At 35.5% G+C, this 20,258-nt stretch overlaps 4 protein-coding genes across 5 annotated transcripts; 3 read left to right on the top strand and 1 right to left on the bottom strand.

The window, feature by feature from the left end:
* The first annotated feature begins 782 nt into the window (after positions 1-782).
* On the top strand, positions 783-1,594 carry LOC129892663 (uncharacterized mitochondrial protein AtMg00810-like). The gene is made up of 3 exons (XM_055968249.1): positions 783-819; positions 918-1,030; positions 1,262-1,594. Exons 1-3 carry the CDS (start codon positions 783-785, stop codon positions 1,592-1,594), a joined length of 483 nt encoding a protein of 160 aa, XP_055824224.1.
* A 4,952-nt stretch (positions 1,595-6,546) lies between these two features.
* On the top strand, positions 6,547-8,280 carry LOC129892081 (uncharacterized). Its single transcript, XM_055967626.1, has one exon. The coding sequence runs from the start codon at positions 6,646-6,648 to the stop codon at positions 8,080-8,082; it is 1,437 nt and encodes a 478-aa protein (XP_055823601.1). The 5' UTR covers positions 6,547-6,645; the 3' UTR covers positions 8,083-8,280.
* A 3,220-nt stretch (positions 8,281-11,500) lies between these two features.
* On the top strand, positions 11,501-14,643 carry LOC129892631 (pentatricopeptide repeat-containing protein At1g11900). 2 transcript variants are annotated; one of them, XR_008767361.1, is made up of 3 exons: positions 11,501-11,842; positions 12,924-14,069; positions 14,226-14,643. XR_008767361.1 is itself a non-coding variant. In XM_055968214.1 (2 exons), the coding sequence occupies exons 1-2, from the start codon at positions 11,672-11,674 to the stop codon at positions 13,962-13,964; spliced, it is 1,212 nt and encodes a 403-aa protein (XP_055824189.1). In that variant the 5' UTR covers positions 11,501-11,671; the 3' UTR covers positions 13,965-14,643. The 2 variants fall into 2 exon arrangements, 1 of the variants encoding a protein (XP_055824189.1); XM_055968214.1 differs by having other exon boundaries at positions 12,924-14,643.
* A 367-nt stretch (positions 14,644-15,010) lies between these two features.
* Positions 15,011-19,377, bottom strand: LOC129892630 (external alternative NAD(P)H-ubiquinone oxidoreductase B3, mitochondrial-like). The gene is made up of 10 exons (XM_055968213.1): positions 19,164-19,377; positions 18,202-18,463; positions 17,887-18,096; positions 17,196-17,446; positions 16,773-16,992; positions 16,557-16,661; positions 15,947-16,204; positions 15,737-15,858; positions 15,460-15,579; positions 15,011-15,247 (listed from the first exon to the last, which is right to left on the bottom strand). The coding sequence occupies exons 1-10, from the start codon at positions 19,250-19,252 to the stop codon at positions 15,160-15,162; spliced, it is 1,725 nt and encodes a 574-aa protein (XP_055824188.1). The 5' UTR covers positions 19,253-19,377; the 3' UTR covers positions 15,011-15,159.
* Between the last annotated feature and the right edge of the window lie 881 nt (positions 19,378-20,258).

Raw genomic sequence — 20,258 nt, 5'->3', positions numbered from 1 at the left:
TGTGTATATTCTTAATAGACTTCCTTCCAAACTTCTTCACTATAAGTACCTCTTTGAAATGCTTCACTCTTCACCTCCTTCCCTCTCTCATATCAAAACATTTAGCTGTCTGTGCTATACAGCCTGTCCCAAGATATCAGACAAATTTACCCCCACAGCTATTCCTGCAGTCATGATGGGATACTCCCTGTCATAAAAGGGCTATCTCCTCTATGATCTGCACTCCAAATCTATGTTTGTTGATAAAAATATAGTGTTCAAGGAGGATATCTTTCCATTCAAAGACTTACAAGTCTCCTCTAATCCCTTGTTTCCAGTTCTCATTCTACCTCCACATATTATTGATCCCTCATCTATGCCACTGCCTTCCTTGGTACCTCCTTCTTCTCCAAATACTCATCACTCATGTCCTGACCCTGACTCACCTTCCTCAGTTCATCCTCCACCTCCTAGGAGGTCATCCAGACAAACCAACCCTCCCTTGTGGCTTCAGGACTTTGTCACTGCAAATCATGATTCCTCCTCTTTTTATCCCATATTTGATCACCTCTCTTATGCCCATCTATTTCCCAACTATGCTCATGCTTTGGCTGCCTACTCAGCTATTACTGAGCCTACCTCCTATTCTGAAGCTTCCCTTGATCCTAAATGAATCAAGGCTATGGAAATGGAGATAGCTGCCCTGCAGGATAATCACACTTAAAGTGTGGTGGATTTGCCCCCTGGCAAGAAACCCATTGGCTGTAAGTAGGTATACAAAGTGAAATACAAGGCTTAAGGTGATGTTGAAAGGTATAAGGCCAGACTGGTGGCCAAAGGGTACAGCCAACAAGAGGGGCTTGACTATAGTGAGACCTTTAGCCCAGTTGCTAAAATAGTCACTGTTAGATCTATTGTTGCTCTTGCTGTTTCCAAAGGCTGGTGCATTCATCAAATGGATGTTCACAATGCTTTTCTCAATGGTGATCTCTTGGAGGAGGTATATATGACTGTTCCTGCTGGCTTAGCAAGACAAGGGGAGCAAGGCAAGGTCTGCAAACTCCGCAAGTCATTTTATGGACTCAAGTAGGCTCCCAAACAATGGAATCTTAAATTGTCAGAAGCCTTGGTACAACTGAGGTTCATCTAGAGCCATTATGATTACTCACTGTTTACTAGACAAGCTGAGGGTGGTATTGTGATTTTCCTAGTCTATGTAGATGATCTCTTAATCACTGGTAGCAAATAAAATCTGATAGACTGCATAAGGAGTGACCTGTAGAAGAAATTCAAGATGAAGGACCTAGGAGAACTTAATTTTTTCCTTGGGATTGAAGTTTCCAAATCCAGCAAAGGCATACATCTATCTCAAAGGAAATATGCACTAGAATTAATAGCTGAAACTAGTCTAGGGGGAGCCAAGCCTGCAGCTACACCACTTAAACAAAATCTAAAACTAACCTCTGCCAAGTACGATGAAGCTGTTGCTCCAAAAGGAGAACATGAAGACCCTATACTGAAGGACCCTGACAGGTATCAAAGGCTAGTAGGAAGACTTCTCTATCTTACCATGACCAGGCCTGATCTTGCATTCTCAATTCAGAAGCCGAGCTAATATATGCATTGCCCCAAGGAATCACATATGGATGCAACACTCAGAGTAGTCAGATACATCAAAGAAGCTCCAGGGCTTGGGCTATTCATGCTATCAGAAGTATCAGAACATCTCATTGCTTATTGTGACTCAGACTGGGGTACATGCCTGGAGACCAGTGTTACATTCTGTATTTTTGCATCTAGATTATTCGTAAGCTAACGGTTATAAATTCAAGGACTTTTAATTTTGAATTTTAAAAGGACATGATTTGTTATAGATGCCAAGTTATTTGAATAATTTATGTGAAGTAAAATACATCTCAAGAAGAACCCTTGAGCCAAATCAAAGTAGAAGCCATCAAATGTTTTTTTTCTTAAAGTCACGTTTTGGGTAAGCCAACTTTGGGAGGCCATAACCTCTTTAGAATTTGAGAATTTGGGAAAGCTCTCAAAATGAAAGTTGTAGGTAATTGAAATATCTTTCCAACCATAGGTCGTAAGAAAAAATGTGATATCGGAGTAATAAGATATAGACGTTTTAAGTCTGGCAGGCCAAACTAAATAGTGAATTCGGCCCAACCCAATTCTAATTCGGGTCAGGCCCAATACCCACGAAATTAATCTAATTTTTATCTCTTCCTTTATACTTTAGACCAAGAAATATCTAGAAATTTCCAGAGAGAGTAAGAGAAGGAAAAGCTAGAGAGAAACACCAACATTTACCACAATTAAAGCCCCGAATCTCAAAGCTCTTGAAGAGAAAATTGTTGTACGTCGCATTGGCTTCAATTTGAGCTAGATATCATCCAATAAGGAGAAGATTTTATGTGGTGTTGCAAATTTAAGGTAATATTAAAGTCTCCTTTTCATTGTTAACAAGTTTAGTTAGAGTTTTAACAGATTAGAACGGAGAAAATAGTGTTACAAACTAGTTTGGTGATTTGTTGAGATTTATGGGTTAAAGGGTTGTTTTAGGTAGATTAAATGGATGGAATTAGCTTAGTGATGATGTATAATAATGGTTGATATTGTTTTGATGTTGTTGATGAGTTGTTGTTCTTGAATTTGGAGGGAAAAGGTGTATGAAGATTGTGAATGTTCAAACCCGTTTTTGGAATTGAGTAGCTGGTAGTAATTCTGTAATATCTCATTGTGTAGACCTTCGATTTTAGATATTAAACATGTTTTGGAAAGATAATACACGTACCTACAACTCTTATGTTTATGTTGTAGTCTATATCTGCTGTTAGTATATCAAAAAATGAGGATTAATCATAAGACAAATTCTGTCCAGATTCTGGATTGCAAAAATCCCTCATGTATACCTGTTAGTGTTTTGATGATATCTCTTTGTAGAAAATGAGTTTTGAGTGGATTTCTTTTTCATTGGAAACTTAAGACAGAGATCTAAATGTTTCATGAAGGTCATAATGTCCAGTTTTGCCATTTTCAGTTTCAAAATTTAGATACAACTTGAGGTACTCGGCTTTCCGAATTTACTGCTTTAGTAACATGAGTTGGGTGGAAACATTCTAGGCTTATTGTCAATAATAAATCTTATTTTGTGTCAATATTTTGGATTGTTGATGTTTCTTGATGATTATATGGCTGGTTTGAAAGTGGGAAAAGTGAGCGGTATAGGGGATGTGCTGTCCAATTTTTTTTAGAAATAACCTACTAACGATAGACTACGTTTTATTCTTGTCCATAGCTTAACCATAGTCCTTAACGTTTTAATATAGGTTGAGACAATATTGGATAGCATATACGTATAAACGCTAAAGGTATGTAAAGTTAACATTTTCTTCTTTTGGCATGATCCATATGAAACGAACGAATAACGTATGCTTAAATTCCAAAGAAACTCTTATTCATAGATATACTCGGATGGCTACTGTTCTTGATTTTCAAAATTTATATTGTTATGTCTTGACTCATGTGTATGATTCCAACCATCCTAGTTGGTATAACTCATGTTGTGGTATAATTCATATTTTAGTATAATTCATAATTGGTGTGATTCATAATGACTATTGTCTTGATTTTCAAATGATGGACTATTTTGCTTATTCTATTAAGTCTCCGATAATGATCAAATTTCACAAGGTTGCTAATGATACCTTATTCGTGCATATTGTTATGGTATTATTCACCGAGTCCTACGATAGGTCGGGTATGTTATCATGTATGGATTCCACTACATTATTCACCGAGTCCCTTACTAGAGGGATGGGTACGTGATATGATAATATGATATTATGATGATATGACGATATAATTATGGCACCGAGTCCCATAATGGGCCGAGTACGGTATCAGTGTACACTACTCTATTCACCGAGTCCCTTGCTAGAGGGCCGAGTATGGTATATATATACATATGACGATATATTGATATAATTGTGACACCGAGTCCCACAACGGGCCAGGTACGATATATGATGATGATATGCATGTCTTTATTTTATAAGACACAGGTACAATGATTTATTGATTATGGTACTTGACTCCTGAATCTTTATTTCAGATGTGATCTTCTTTACGATATTTTATGTTTTATATACTCGGTACATATTTTGTACTGACCCCCTTCTTCGGGGGGGCTGCGTTTCGTGCCCGTAGTTACAAATACTCATTTTGGAGAGCTGTCAGCTTAGGATTCTACTCAACGGGTTTGAAGTGCTCCATTGTCTCGGAGCCTAAACTTTTGGTACTAATCCTTATAATGTATATATTTGTGTATTTAGGGGTACGGCGGGGCCCTGTCCCGTCATATGCTATTGTTAATCCTCTTAGAGGTCTGTAGACACATAAGTGGGTTGTATGTAGATGTTGTCTGGTGTACTAGTATGGCTTATGTTTTTGGACGTTTACATTCGGAGTGAAAGCCTTATCGGCTTACGTATTATGTTATCTTATTTTTGCTAATTAAGACTCTTCAAGAAACAGGTGATTTTGGTATATATATATATATAAGTGACAGTTTGAGACGACGTGCTGCCCATATAAATCCTATATCATATTTAACTGCCGATTGACTATAGGTAATAGGTGTGTATACGAGTGTCCAATTCGGACACTAGTCACGGCCTACGGGGCTAGGTCGTGACAACTAGGAGGTCTGTCACTGGCTATGTGGTTAAATATGGTGAAAGTCTCATAACCTGGAAGTCTAAGAAAGAAGAGACAGTCTCCAGAAGTTCAGCAGAAGCAGAATTCAGAAGCATGGCAAACTGTGCAGCTGAGGTAACTTGGTTGATTGGTTTATTCAAAGAACTTGGTATTCAAGTTGAACTCCCAGTCAGAATGGTGTGTGACAGCAAGTCTGCCATACAAATTGCTGCAAATCCAATATTTCATGAAAGAACCAAACACATAGACCTAGATTGCCACTTTGTAAGGGAAAAAATATGTCAAGGAGTCCTGAAAACTGAATTCACACCCACTGGAAATCAGCTAGCTGATCTACTCACAAAGAGCCTTGGCAAAGCCCAACATCAACTACTTCTAAATGGCTTAGGAGTACTGGACTTGTTTAAGCCATGAGCTTGAGGGGGAGTGTTGACCAAAGGTATAGTTAGTCAAGCTACCATGGCTAATTAATGGTAGTTAAGCTAACAAGAGTAGTTAATTGGTTGTTAGATACTAACTAATGGGTTGATAGTTAGTTATAGTTTCTGTTAGGGTGTATGTGTACACAATACAGAACTTAGTACAAATATATATATATGTACATGTATCAGTGAAATGAATATACAATTGGAGATATTTCTTTCTCTCTCTTTCTCTCTAAACTCAGACTTCTTCTCTCACTATCTCTCTCTCTAGCCTCGGCTCTTCTCTTCTATTTTCCTCCATTAATGGAGCACTGAGAACCTCCATTAATGGAGTTTTAGCACAAAATATAGTCAGATTATATAGTTTTATAACATATATGCACTTATATATATCTAATGATTCTAGTCGTTCTTGCCCATCCCAACCTCACTCGTTCGCAGTCGTTTTGATAGGCCGTTGAAAACTGCTTCGTTGGAAATCGTCATACATACAACATACATTTTAAATATCATTTACATATAGTTGATTAATGTTGTGTATACATAGTTTGAAAAATCATATATTGAATTCAGATTATCATACATACAATCGATATCTTCACAAACATCTTATATATCTTCTGCTTTGAAAATATATACTATTGGCTATACATAAATTCAATTTCTATTTTGAGAACACATAAACATACATACATACAATTACAATCACATATTGTATCCTTGTTATTTTAGTTAGGATTAGATTTTGCAAAAACTAGCGCTACTAGCATTATTTATGAAAATTTCCCATTAAAATTTAACTAGGCCTCGACTCCTAAAGTGTGATTAATAGAAATTTTCGTCTTTAAACTCTTTTTGGGAAGCTTCGTAGTAAAATAATCTTCTTTTTATATATATATTTTTAATAATTTATAGATTCTTAAGATCACAATCTTTAAATTTCTTTTAATCAAATTAAAGATTTAGTAGATAAACGTTACATCATAATTTAAAATTCTGTATTATTACAAAACATTAGATAATAGTTAATACTTTGTCTATAAAGTTGAACATTATATGAGTAAATATTAAATTCAAATTTAATATTGACTAGAGAATAATTTTTCAAAATCTATATTTGCACGACGTCAAAAATAGGAATAAAATCTTAATAATATGCTAAAAAAATAAATCAACCTTTGCGATTAGATTGTACATATTTATCATTTCCCCTTGAAAGGAGGAGCGTGAGCACGTTGTTAAATCAGAATTTATATTATGACCCATTTTTAGCCTTTAAATCAAAATCGGAGCGTCAGTTCGAGCCGTTTAATATCCAACGGCCACGATGGAGCGGACAATCCAACGTTTGATTTCCCTGTCCCCAACGGTCAAAAACTTGAAAATACAAAAAGGCTGAAAGAATTTTCCCAAATTCAGAACCAACTTTTCTCATCTCTACATCAAGAAATCTTCAAGATTTATCTTTTTGTTACTTCTTTTGTGAATTTTTTTGAAACCCATTATAGAAAAAATGAGTGTTTTACAATACCCAGAAGGGATTAATCCAGAAGATGTACAGATATGGAACAATGCTGCCTTTGATAATGGCGATTCTGCAGATTTTTCTTCACTGAAACGTTCTTGGTTATCGGATTCCTTTGAATCTGATGTATCAAGCAAGGAGAATCAGACTCCTTCGTTTGAGAATTCTTCATCTGTTAATCTGTCATTTTCGATACCCTTCAAGCCACTAAACCCAAATGGGGCTCTGGAGAATTCAAGACTCAAACCAAACAAGCCCATTTCCAAGCAGAGTGTTGATGAGATGAGTAGGACAATTAGAAAGAGTGGAAAAGATAATGATTTCCGCAATGAAAAGAGGATTGATGAGGAAATTGAAGAAATTGAAATGGAGATTAGTAGATTGAATTCGAAATTAGAGGCATTGAGAATTGAAAAGGCTGAAAAAAGTTTCAAGATTGTTGAGAAGCGAGGGAGGGTTGTTGCAGCAAAGTTTATGGAGCCAAAAATGAGTGTTAAGATTGCAGAGGAGAAGAAAAAGATTGAAGAGAGTAGTTCATCAATGAGTGCAAAAGCAAAGGTGCAGAGAAGGGGTCTTAGTTTAGGACCTTCTGAGATTTTCGCTGGAACGCGTAGTCGAGGGTTGAGTATGGGGCCATCAGAGATTTTTGCAGCGACGAAGGCAAGACAATTGGGCAAGCAGGAAATGATCACACCAATTCAGCCAATACAAAACAGGAGAAAGTCTTGTTTTTGGAAGCTTCAAGAGATTGAAGAAGAGAATTTGAGTAAAGAAAGGGGGAAAAGTTCAAGCCTTAGTCCCAAATCAAGAAAAGCTGCAGCAAGAACTATGGCTTCAAGGCAGGCAGTTACTACAATTGCATCAAAGAAGAATCTGAAGAAGGATGATGCATTTCTGAGTTCAGTTCAGCCAAAGAAGTTATTCAAGGACGGCGAAAAGTCTGTTCCTGTTAGCAAGAAGCCTCAGAGGCCAGGGAGGGTTGTGGCTAGTAGGTACAATCAGAGCACAAATCAGTCATCAGTAGTGAGAAAGAGGTCTTTACCTGAGAATGACAAGGATGACATTAAGAGAAATGAAAAGAAACGATCTTTATCTGTAGGGAAAACGCGTATACCTCAAACAGAAAACAAGAATTTGGGTACTGAAAGCAGGGTGAAAAAGAGATGGGAAATTCCTAGTGAGATAGTAGTTCATTCTAGTACAGAAAGTGAAAAATCTCCACTGAGCATTACTGTGAAGCCTGATTTGCTTCCTAGAATTAGGATTGCTCGGTGCACTGTCAATGAGACTCCTAGGGATTCTGGACCCGCCAAAAGAGTTGTAGAGTTGATAGGCAAGAAATCATTTTTCAGCAATGATGAAGATAAGGAGCCATCAGTCTGTCAAGTTCTCAGTTTTGCCGACGAAGATGCTGAAGAGGAATAATGTGAAATAAGGGGAGCTCACCCTTTTCATCATAATCTTTAAATTTCCAGTCCTGCCTTTTAACTTTTGTTCATTCTTATCTGAGGCATACTAGTATCTAGCTTCTGATTACATGTTTGGTACAATATGAATAAGGCTTTATGTTGCAGTATGTGGCCAAGTTACTTTTACAAAGAAAAATGTTGGACATTACTATTGCATCTTCTTGTTATATATTAGGTTGTTTCAGCTATTTTAGAATTTTGTAAGGGAAGAAACTTGCTTCTGTGCTTCATAATTTGCTTTTGACGATAATATAAGATCTCATGCTTGAGAGTTGAGGCAAATGAATGACTTTTAAGATTTCTGTTACATGCTGCACTCCTCTTGTTGGAGAAGTCTCTGTATTATCAACCTTATGTCCTAAAGTGTCAAAAGGATGACGTTGGCTCACTGGTTAGGTTCCTTGTTTTTGCCCCACTTGTGAGATTTCACTGGGTATGTTGTTGTTGTCCTAAAGTGTCACATGATACATCTAAATTATTAAGTTAAAGAAGTTGCACCTCAGTGACTTAATCTTCCCTTGAGGTTCTTATGCTACTTCCTTTTTCTAGTAATCTCCTACATCCTTGTAACTAATATCATCTTTATACTTACCCATCCCTCACCCTGGGCAGCTTCTTAAGGTATAAGGGGCTGAAGCATTTTGGCAGTTGAAGTCAATGTAACTCTGATATTGGTGTTTCTCCAGCCTAGATTTGTGTATCCTTCCCCTTGGAGACTTCCCTACATTATTGTTGGTAGCTTAATTGATAAAAGACCTTTTTTTTCCTTTTGTGTTCTGGTATTGTCATTGGTTGTGGTTTCATTCATAACAGATTTTTCTCTTATGTTCTTTGGTGTATGTTTAAGCTGCAGCCTATCCCTTAATCTGATAAATGATTTTGGCTTTGCGCACTTAACAATTTCTATTGCCATTTGCTTATTTTATTTTTCGACTTTGGACAACAGGTCTAGTTTTACTTCCTAGCTTCTTCATGTTGCCCGGTCTGCATAGACATCTTGTGATAAATCTCTACATTTCTGTTGTGAAATGTAATTTCTCTTTCAAGGGACAAACTTTTACAGCTCTCTAACGTAAGGATGGCAGTCTAGAATTCAGTTTATTTGACTTTCATATCTGTCTTATTTCTTCTGTTTCATTTATAGTTTGAAACTACTAAACACAGGGTTGCATCAAATGGACAGAATGCCCTTACTGTATATGCATAGACACTTTTTTTTTATTTGACACTTTAACTAGCCTTAATTGGCAACTCGATACTCCAACTTTGAATATGTACATCTAGATACCTCAACCCATCTCCTTTGTATCAGTTGAACACTCCAACTTACAAAATGATCATCTAGACACCTTCAAAATTTATGTGTCATCAGTGTCGACACAATGGGTACGAGTTGGAGTATTTAATTATCAGTTGAGACCAAGTTGAGATGTCTAGATGTGCACTCTCAATGTTGAAGTGCTTACTTGCTAGCTGAGGCCAAGTTTAAATGTCTATTATGCCTTATAGATACTTCAGAACTACTTATCTTCTTAGTTCTTATACTCAACCAAGCACTAGCTTTCTCATCATTGTCAGTTTGCCATTGATGTCATCTGTTGCTTACCTTTTAAGAGGCTTCTCATGTTATCAAAGTTATATCAAACTATGTTGCTCGGACTCTCCAAAATTGCTGCCGCACCGGCGTTGGATTCTCCAAAATGCACGTTGGAGTATCTAACACGCATCCGTCGACATTTTCGAAGAGTTGGAGCACATAGCTATCAAGAATATTGTGAACCTCTATATGCTTCTCACTGCAACCTTTCACCACTTGGTTCAACTCTTTAATGCCTCAGTGTAGCTATTGCACTTTGGTTTCTCTTTCTACTCCCCATTGATGAGGCAATGGTTGTGTTTGAAAGTTCTTGATTCTTTTTCTTCTTCTTTTGTAACTCATGTAGCTATATGAATTCCATATGCTAGTTATTTACTAATCTACATGATCAAGCAAGAGCTTTTGACCCTATATTTTGTCCATCGTGAAGCAATTCTATGAAATATTTCTGGAGATTCATGAAGTGTAAGGACAGTTGGAATCCCATGTGCCATAGGTGAATAATTTTTCTGCAGACCAAGCAAGAGCTTTTGATCTTATATTTTGTCAGTGAAATTATCTATTTGAAGATATGTATCTCAACACCCTCTTTCTTATACATGTAATCTAACCGCTCGAGACACTATATAGCTCGACAAACTCATACAACAGCAACAATAACTATGCCTCAGTCTCAAACAAGCCGGGGTACTCCACAAACTCTTATACGTAATATTTTCTCTTGAGATTTGCACATCTTGATTACAGACTTGTGAGAGTTAGAAAGTACATGAAACCTATATTTTATCTTGAATAGAAACTTATGATAGTGAGAACAAACTTATCAAACGTTGATTCTCATATCATATGAAATAATTTGAGCATTCAACTCAACAAAAAAAGTAGGTGGTATAACTTAAAGAACTTTATGAACCTTTTGCCACCAATCCTTTATTAGAATTTCACAACTTTTCAAGAAATAAAATTGATATAATACATAAATATGTCATTTAATTTGGCCTTAACAAATATTTCTAATCAATAATACTATCATATAAACTGGACTAACAGAAGTACCATGACCCCCTTCCCCCAAAACCCAACTTGCAAATAACGAAGTCATTATTTGCACATTTAGGGAGGTGTTTGGATTGATTTTTTTAAAGTAACTTATAAGCTAAAAATTAAAAGTTGAAAAGTAAGTCATAAATTGATCATACCCAACTTTTGACTTTTAACTTCTTTTTTTTAGCCTAAAAAATAAGTGCTTAAAAAACACTTTTTATTTTTTCCGAACACTTTCAAAAATTAAAAAAAATTCAAAGCCAAAACCTACTTAATATAAGCCATCCAAACACCCTTTAAGGTTGGCCATTTTGTCCATAATTAATTTGAAATAGTGAATTTGTTGTTAACATTTTTATTTGAGACCAACAAGGATTGTGGTGAAATGATAAAAATATCCTATTAATATCCTATCATCTTTAATAAGACAAGTCTCTTGAGTATAGAGTCATCTTTATTAGAAAATATTTTATTCATATTTTGGTGCTTTTTCACGCAAATTCAAATTTAATTAGACTTTAATATAAATACGAACGCAAAATTTCAACTTTTTTTTTTCAAGTAATCATATTTAAATACAATTTCAATTTAAATTATTTTTTCAGCTTCAACCAAATAGTATTCAAACACCTACATACATATGTAAAACTCTACACATTTATCATAAAACCATAATTTTTTATTTATTTATACTTACATAAAGTTATCAATATTTTGAACCATTTATCATGAAACTACGTCGTCCCCTGTCCTTCCACACCCGAAAATGCGAACAAGGGTTTTTCTCTGAGACGCCATGAAAATTAGGGGTTTTAGGCTCTTCATTGAATCTACAATCTCGCCACTCAAATGCTTAAAACCCTAGTTCGGGTTTCATAAAACCCCTAAAATCTCAGCAGAAAAGATGGTAGCAGCTGCTTTGAATGGCAGAACAAAGTTGAGCACTTTAACTTTCTTATTATGCCGTTCTTGTTTTAATCGATTAAACTGTAGTGTTTCTGTTGGGTTACACTCTTCTGCTAAAGGATTTCGGACATTCAACACATTGCATCGTTGTGGAAATTTCTTTCTTGACGTGAGTATTTTTCTTTTGGGTTTTTTAGTTTCTTTACCTGAAAATGCTTACTCACTTTGTTTCAGTTTATTTGTCTAGTTTTGACTTAATATTGAGTTTAAGAAAATAAAAGAACACTTTTTGAATCTCTGTGTCTTAAACTAAATATACTAGAATGTACCGTACTGTTCTTTAATACTGTGGTTGTAAATATGTCAAGTGAAAAGTTAGAATTTAAGACTTGCTAAAAAAATAAAGTAAGACAAACAAATTGAAACAGAGTGATTACTTAATTCTTATTTTATTGGAAGGAAAAGGGAACTTACATGATATGCAAAGGTCTTTACCCTTTATATTTTGGAGTGGTTGGAGTAGGCTATTGTTTATTCTCATGGAATGAAGCATGACAAATTTGGTGTTTTCTTTTTCTTATTTATGAAAGAGCAGTTAGATAGGGAATGTTGTTTTTTGTGCAAAAGTGCTAAGAGTTACTGTCATTATTAGTAATCAGCCAAAAGAAATGAACTTTGATTCAAGCTGACCCAGCTCCAACAATCCAGGTTTTTGATCTTTAGTAAGAGACATGATATATGAAAATGTTATTTGGTAATGGTTGTTTGTGGCTTTTTTCTTTTCCTTCCATTTTTTTTGGGTGGGGGGATGGGGTAGGGTTCGTGTTTGCTTGTGAAATGGGAGTTAAATAAAGTGATCGAGTTATTAGGCTTTAGCAATGAAGTTTCTCTGTATGATCTCGTTTGTGGAAATTGATTTCAAAGTATCTCATACAAAATTTGAGCTAGGATAGCTATGAACTGTAATTTGTACTATGAAGGCCTGTTTGAATATATGGGTTGGCAGTTAAGACTCATTTCACAATTAACAAAGAGAACACAATATTGAGATTGGGAAACTCTTTTTGCAACATTGAATTATGAGCTTATATTTTTTTATTTTGGCTCTAGTTCTGTTAACTAACATGGTATGAATGGATAAGATGTTCTGAACCCAGTATTGAGTCACTTGCTTTAGCTATTTCTATTAGGGAAGTACATTCTTTTCTTGGTCGTTTAATGTTGTGATTTACTGCTAATTTCTAATACAGAATTGTATTAAATCCATCCCAGTTGGAGTCCTCCTCAATTGGCCAACTTTTGCCACTAGTATTTCTGGCTGCTGCCAATCATTCTCAACCCAGGCATCCCCCGCAGAAATTGTGGATGAGGTGTTGGCTGATGTTCTCTCTGTTATGGCTAAGTCTCAAAGTTCAGGAGAGGAACTCTGTTCTACTTATATTGATAAGTTTTGCAATGACAGAAATCTATCAGGAGCCATTAGGCTAGTGCGTACATTTCATGATAAAAATATTCCCCTCCACCCTAGTGCACACAATCGCCTTCTGAAAGCTGCAGGCGAGGAAAACGATATTGGCCTTCTATGTCAGTGTTTCAAGGATCTGTTAGTATCTTGCAAATCTCTGAATTCATCTACATATCTTATCTTTGCTCAGGCATTTATCAAGGAAAATGATGTTCCCTGCTTACTAAGATTTGTCCGGGAAATTTCGGAGTTGATATTTCCAAGTAGTACTACAGTTATGAATAGGATCATCTTTGCCTTTGCTGAATGTGGACAGGTTGACAAGGCCTTGCTGATTTTTGATCAGATGAAGAGTTTGGAATCCAAACCTGATGTGATCACATATAACACCATTTTGGGAATCCTAGGCAAGTGTGGTAGAATAGATGAAATGCTTAATAAATTTTTGGCAATGAAAGAGGATGGTCTATTTCCTGATATTGTTTCTTATAATACCTTAATTACTGGATTGCGAAAGGTTGGCAGGCTTGAGTTGTGCTTAATATTTTTCAGGGAGATGTGTGAGAGAGAAATTGAACCAGATTTGCGGACTTATAGTGCTTTGATTGACAGCTTTGGAAAATCTGGTAATATTGAAGAATCACTGAGACTTTTTTATGAGATGAAGCACAGGGGTATCTGCCCATCAGTTCATGTTTACAAATTACTGATCAGTAATTTAAAGAAGATGGGGAAGTTTGAGTTGGCTATTGCCTTTTCAAATGAGATGAAGGAATCAATCTCAAATCATCGTGGGCCAAACTATAATCGACAGAAAAACAGATAGTATAGCAGTTTAAAATTGATTATGGACACTGGTTTAGTAATGTTTACAAGAAGCATCAGTTTGCTGCATGCTGCTTCTATCTTCAACAAGAAGGGCTCTGTTGTGGTATGTATTTTCATAGAATGTATGATCTCTCCGACTTAAAATGGATCTGCAGACTGGTTATGTTCATAGTATATGATTCTGTTACTAAAGACACGTCTTGTTTGGAATTATTGCTGTGCATATTGAAGTTTAAAAAAGATTTTCTTTTGGTTACAGGCCAGTAAAGTTGAAGAACCATAACCAGTGGTTACAGGCCAGTAAGTTGAACCATAACCAGCCATGGTCGAATCATAGGTTGACTTCCCCATGTTTGGTGGTTGGATCTCTGAAATGACTACACACTTGAATTTTTCGAAGTATTTATCCTTGCGTGGGTTCTTAATATGCTCTTATCCTGCATGAAAAGGGAGAAGAGATGCATCTGGTTGATTATTAATGGTGTAAATATCAAATTAATTTGTGGATATTGTAACCTCATTTATAGTTTGGTGCATCATGTAAGTGATGTAAAGAGGGTTTCTCTGCTGACTGCTCTTTTTATTTGTTTTTGCACAGTAAACAAAGAGATATTACAATTGTATGATGTGTTTCATCTACCTTTGCATGGAAAAACGTTCCCTTGTTTTGTACCTCATTGATGTACTTCTAGTGATTAATGATCAATCTATAGAATAGTTGCAAGTAATGGCGGAGCCACGTTAGCCCTAGGATTATTAATGGTTCCCTTTTTGCAGAAATTCGCAGAGTGCACAGGTGAAGTTCTTTTTATACTGTATTGTTTGTTGAATCCAATAAACACGAGAGAAGCTTGAAGTGCAGTGAGAAAGGGGGCATAAATATCAGTTATCTGACTCCAAACTGTGACATTTCAGCACTGTTTTTGAATCTCTTTGTTTTCATTCTGCGTTCGGCCCCTGCTTGCAAGTAGTAAAATGCCATTGCTATAAGAAACAAGTCTGAACTATCTAATGTATGCTCTTGATAAGTGCCAGAAAGGCTAGTAGAATTCTAAAGAATAATGATGAAATATTACTTGACGCAGGAAGTTGGTCAAGGAAAATACAATCCAAACAAAATTTCTTAACTACACTAGTAAGAAGAGCTCAATTACAGTATGTAAAAAGCAATAAATCCAGACATTGATGTTGTTTCAGATTCTGCTAGAATCCCTCCCAAATGTGGAACGCCTTATCCAATCAGATACCACCAACACCCTTGTACGCCAGCTGACTAGCTTGCTGAAACATGAAACCAAACACATTAATGTGATTGCTGGAAAAACTCACTCCCACTTTTGTTCACACCAAACAAAGAGAGCAAGACAGATGTCATATACACAAACTTTTACCAGTTAACCATGGTTAGGTATTCTTGCTTTAGTTTGTAACTCTTAAAGTTATATTGCCTGGTTTGATGTAAACAATGAGTATGGTAATTTGACAAGACTTACCTTGCATATACTGAATACCAGAGCCACTGGGTACTGTGACCTATGGAAACCCAGTCTCCAGGGAGTTGAGCTGCAGTCTGTTCCCCACCCAAAGGTGCAAATTGGCCCAAATGCCTATACCTGTAAGAGAGGGGGAAAGAACCAACATGAAGCATAAGATCAGAAAAGGTCGGAAGAGTTAACACTTGAGTCGTTTGGTAGGACATATTAGAAACAATCTCAGCATAGCTAATTTCAACATTACTAATACACCCTATTGAGTGATTTTCATGCCTACCTAAAAGGATGGAAGCGATGGCGCCCTATTCCTCTGAATCTTAGTGGACCTTCTGGATTTGCTTCACATATATTGAAGCGATTGAAACAGTCAGCGAGGTAGCTACCTTGTTGAGCCGCAACCTAGTGTGTTAGACAATAATGATAGAAGCATAAGATAAGGAATAGAAGCATATAAACAAGAGAAAACAATCTCTATATATTCATTCACCTGTGCTGTAGCAGGAAGATTTTTCATCTGGGAGTCTACTTCAGCAAGTAGTTTCTTGAACTTTTCGATGTTAATTTCAGTATCTTCTTCTGAATTCTTCAGCAAAGCATTAAAGTTTTTCAGTTGCTTTTTCTTCAGATAAAGATCCACTTGAGGGTACCTCTCACATATGTCTTGGATCACTTCTTTAAAATCATCCACTCTTAGAGTACCAGAATTGTTCTTGTCTGCCTTGCTAAATATGATTCCAATATCTTCCTGAAATGTAAATTTGAACTCTAGATGTTTAAAACAACTTAATTTAGTTCTTCAACTTGTATAAAGATAATGAAACAGAAGAAACGGATAAGTTTACAACACAAACAAACGTCAAAATACCAAAAGTGTGAGCATGATATTATCAATTCATGGTCTTGATTTTCGAACGTCGTACCAATATGAGGGAGAGTGAGGGTGGAACAGATAATAATAATAGATTCCCTTTAGTATCTTTAGGATTAGTAAATAAGAATTGTTGTAAGTTGACACTTTTTCAGGTTCCAAGAAATGCTGCTAAATTGTTGAAATTCAGTACAAGAAATCAAAATCTAAGGATTAAGTATAACTTTACCATGACACTGCGTTGGTTTATCGTGGCGCAATCACCTAGAGCATAAATCCCATTGCACCCTTCAACTCTGAGCCATTCATCCGTTGCTAAGACTCGCCTGTTTGTCTGCAGACCATCAACGAAAACAGATTGGTATGAATCATTTCAAGTACTTGAGTTGGTGCTGAAACAAGTAAATATCAACAAGAAATGCAGTAACACTTAAATTGGACATACCTGACCAATTTGCTTCATGAAATCCATAACAACGGGGCGAGATCCAATGCCAGTGGCCCAGACACACATTCCATATGGTATGGTAACAGTTTGGCCAGTGCTTCTCTCTTTGGTTGATATTTCACGATCACTTACTTTCACCACCATTGATCCAGTTTTCAGCTCAATACCATCTCTTGCAAATTTTTCCTCAGCAAAGGCCGTAATTCTTTTGTCAAACCTGAAAAAATGAAATTTGAACAGCTTATTGCAGATCCTCATGGATAGGTGGGCAAGCAAACAAGTTACAAGCTATAGTTCATATGAAATTGCACCAATTGATTGAAAAGCACATTTCTCCAACACACTTCTTAAAGAATCCGAGCAACATAGGTTCAAAATCCAAAAGCTATAATGTAGTAGTATGTGGAGAATGTTACATACATGTTTAGTATATTATCTCCGGCCTCAAGTAGTGTTATGCTAACATATTGTTTAAGTGCAGGATACAACTTGGCGAGATCCTGTTTCACAAAATCGTGAAGCTCTGCAGCAAACTCCACGCCTGCTGGACCACCTCCAACAACCACAAAGTGAAGAATTCTCTTCCTCTCGGCTTCACTTATGCTTGGAAGGCTTGCCTTCTCGAAACAATCTATCACAGTCCTACGAATTCTCTGTGCATCTTCGACTTCCTGCATTGAAATATCATTGCTTGCTCTTCAAAAAACTATATAAGGTGTATCTGTATTTATAGAAGCTTTCATTTTCATGCTTATCTTAAGTATTGGTTTTTTAGTTTATACATGATGAAAAAGTGCATTAGAATAGTCTTAGAACCTGAATATTCAGACAATAAAAAGAAAAACGGAAAAAATAAGATTGAGACCGTCATGAATTCCATTAGGTTTACATTACTTGATCGAACAATCCAAAATTTAGTTATTTTAACTATTCAAAGACTATTTTATGGCCGCATCTCTGTGGTACCAGTTGTTGCTTCATTGAATTTGCTTGTGTCTTAGGCTCAAGCGGAGATTTTGATCATTATGGACTAGTACCAAGATCGAGTCACAAGACTCAAATGTACCTTCAGAGACTATACTCCAATTCAATAAAGACATTTACTTAGTACCTTTAGAAAGTGTGCATTCTCCACAACTCCAGGGGTGTTGAAAGTATTTGCTCGAGCGCCCATAGCAATCACCAAGTAGTCATAATCTACAGTAAACTCTTCTATACCACCACCCAAATGATTTGGTTGAGTTGTTTTACAGTGAACCTTCTTGTTTACTGTGTCAATCTTGTAACACTCAGCTTCCTTGAAATCAACATGGAAGTTTTTCTGTAACACAGAAATCATAAATACGCGACAAGGCATCACTAGATGTGAAGATGAAAAACAACAAACTTTAGATCAATGATGTTTATACTGGATGATATGTATAACCTTTTTGACAATATTACGAATTGGTTCTACGATGCTCCTTGCTTCAACTGTGCCACAAGTAACACTAGGTAACAGAGGAGTAAAGGCAAAATAGTTGCGAGGAGACACGACCTGGACAGAATAGGAAGGGTCTTTCAAATTCTTAAGAAAACTTGTTCCTGCCCATCCTGTTCCAAGCACTACCACTTTCTTCTTCTTAATAATATCATCTTGACCTGCATCAGCAAATGCAGTGTGACAAACAGTAGCTAGCCCTCCGCCACTGCAAATTCCAAAGAAAATTAGTCAATCATAAATTAATTAGTGTCAACGACATGAATCATATATATATATATATATATTCCACTCTATTCAGGTTTCCATTAGAGAAAATTCAGGTATATATATATATAGATCCGGCGCAAAGATTAAACAGAAAAATAGAAATGATCACAGCAGTCACACCTTCAAACAATTATTTGCAAAGTGTGACAAGATTATGGGGAAATAAGCTGCGGAGACAAGGGGTTCAAAATATAAAAAAATAACACAGGAAGAAGCCAAAGTGGTTCAACATCGACTATATATATATAAATTTTAATAATATATAAACTAACATAATTTTCTCTTGTAAGGGATTCAAATTCCTCAACTTTATATATATATATATATATATAAAATAATTTTAATAATATATAAACAACATAATTTTCTCTTGTAAGGGATTCAAATTCCTCAACTTTATGTCTATTTTGAATGTAAGTCATGTCAAATGGGGTTCAAAAATTGATTTAGATCCAAGTTTTGAATCCCATTTATTATAATATTTTTTTTTCGAATCCCACAAACAAGACAAAAAATGTTAAACAAGCAAATGCTAAAATGAGAAAGAAACCATAGATTGTGACACTAAAAAAAGGTGACCATATTGATGCACATGTTAATAAACATAATTATCAAAGTAAGAATATAGTTTGACATACCTAACAGTGAAAAGCACAAGAAGTTTAGGAAGATGAGGGTAGTCATTGAAAGCTCTGGAGGCTCTCTGAAAGAAACTATACCCACTCATTGTTATTATGTTGCAACCCTAATGAATTCACTAACTCAATTTATATAAACAAGGAAACTAAGGAGAAATTTGTCAAACTTTACATACATGAACGTAGTTATAGCACAGCCACTTTTTATTGTTTGTTTGATTGTTTTGTTTTTTTAAGGGGCTACTAGTGGAGTAACTGTCAATTAATAGGCAATTTTAACGCAATTTGACTTGTCAAATACCTAAAAACTAGGGAACGTGTCATTGTTTGATCTCCATGTTATTCGGAGACTCTGCAAGTACAATCATACCTGTCAATATGTTTTTTTCCTTTTTTGACCATATTTGGAAAAAAAATCAAATTTAAATGGCTAAATATCATTTACTTATATTTTGAAAATTTAGGTCCCATTTATTTGATTTTTCAATATCTGAATATGCATAGTTTTTAATTTTTAAACATAATAAGTATATAATTCAAAGAAAAAAGTAATTAAAATATTACATAAAAAAATTAAAATATTTATGTTCGTTAGTGATGGCGGTGATGATTGGTGCAAGTGGCTCATAATGATGGTTGTGATAGTTGTGATTGTAAACATTAAAATTATATTAGATTTAAATTCGTAAATTAATTTGGACTATATTACATTTAAGAAAATAGTCCAATGATGTGGCAATCCAAGTCAAATAAATGATCCACTAAAAGCACACCATGTGTCAAAGTTATGTGGCAATTCAAGTCAAATTAAATGAGCCACTAAAATCACACCACGTGTCAAAGTTATATGACAATCCAAGTCAAATTAAATGAGTCATTAGAATCATGTCATGTGCCAAAATTATGTGGCAATCCAAGTCAAATAAAATAAGCCACTAAAATCATGCTACGTATCGAAGTTATCTGACAATCTAAGTCAAATTAAATGAGCCACTAGAATAATGTTACGTGTATATGTGACATGTTCTGACCAATTAAATTAAAGTTATTCACCAAAGAAATCTGATTGGTCAATTCAAACCAACCAATCAAATC

Source organism: Solanum dulcamara, chromosome 6, assembly GCF_947179165.1.
Source record: "Solanum dulcamara chromosome 6, daSolDulc1.2, whole genome shotgun sequence".
Taxonomy (NCBI): domain Eukaryota; kingdom Viridiplantae; phylum Streptophyta; class Magnoliopsida; order Solanales; family Solanaceae; genus Solanum; species Solanum dulcamara.
The sequence above is the reverse complement of the archived record's forward strand: the minus strand, read 5'-3'. Positions and strand labels throughout refer to the sequence as shown.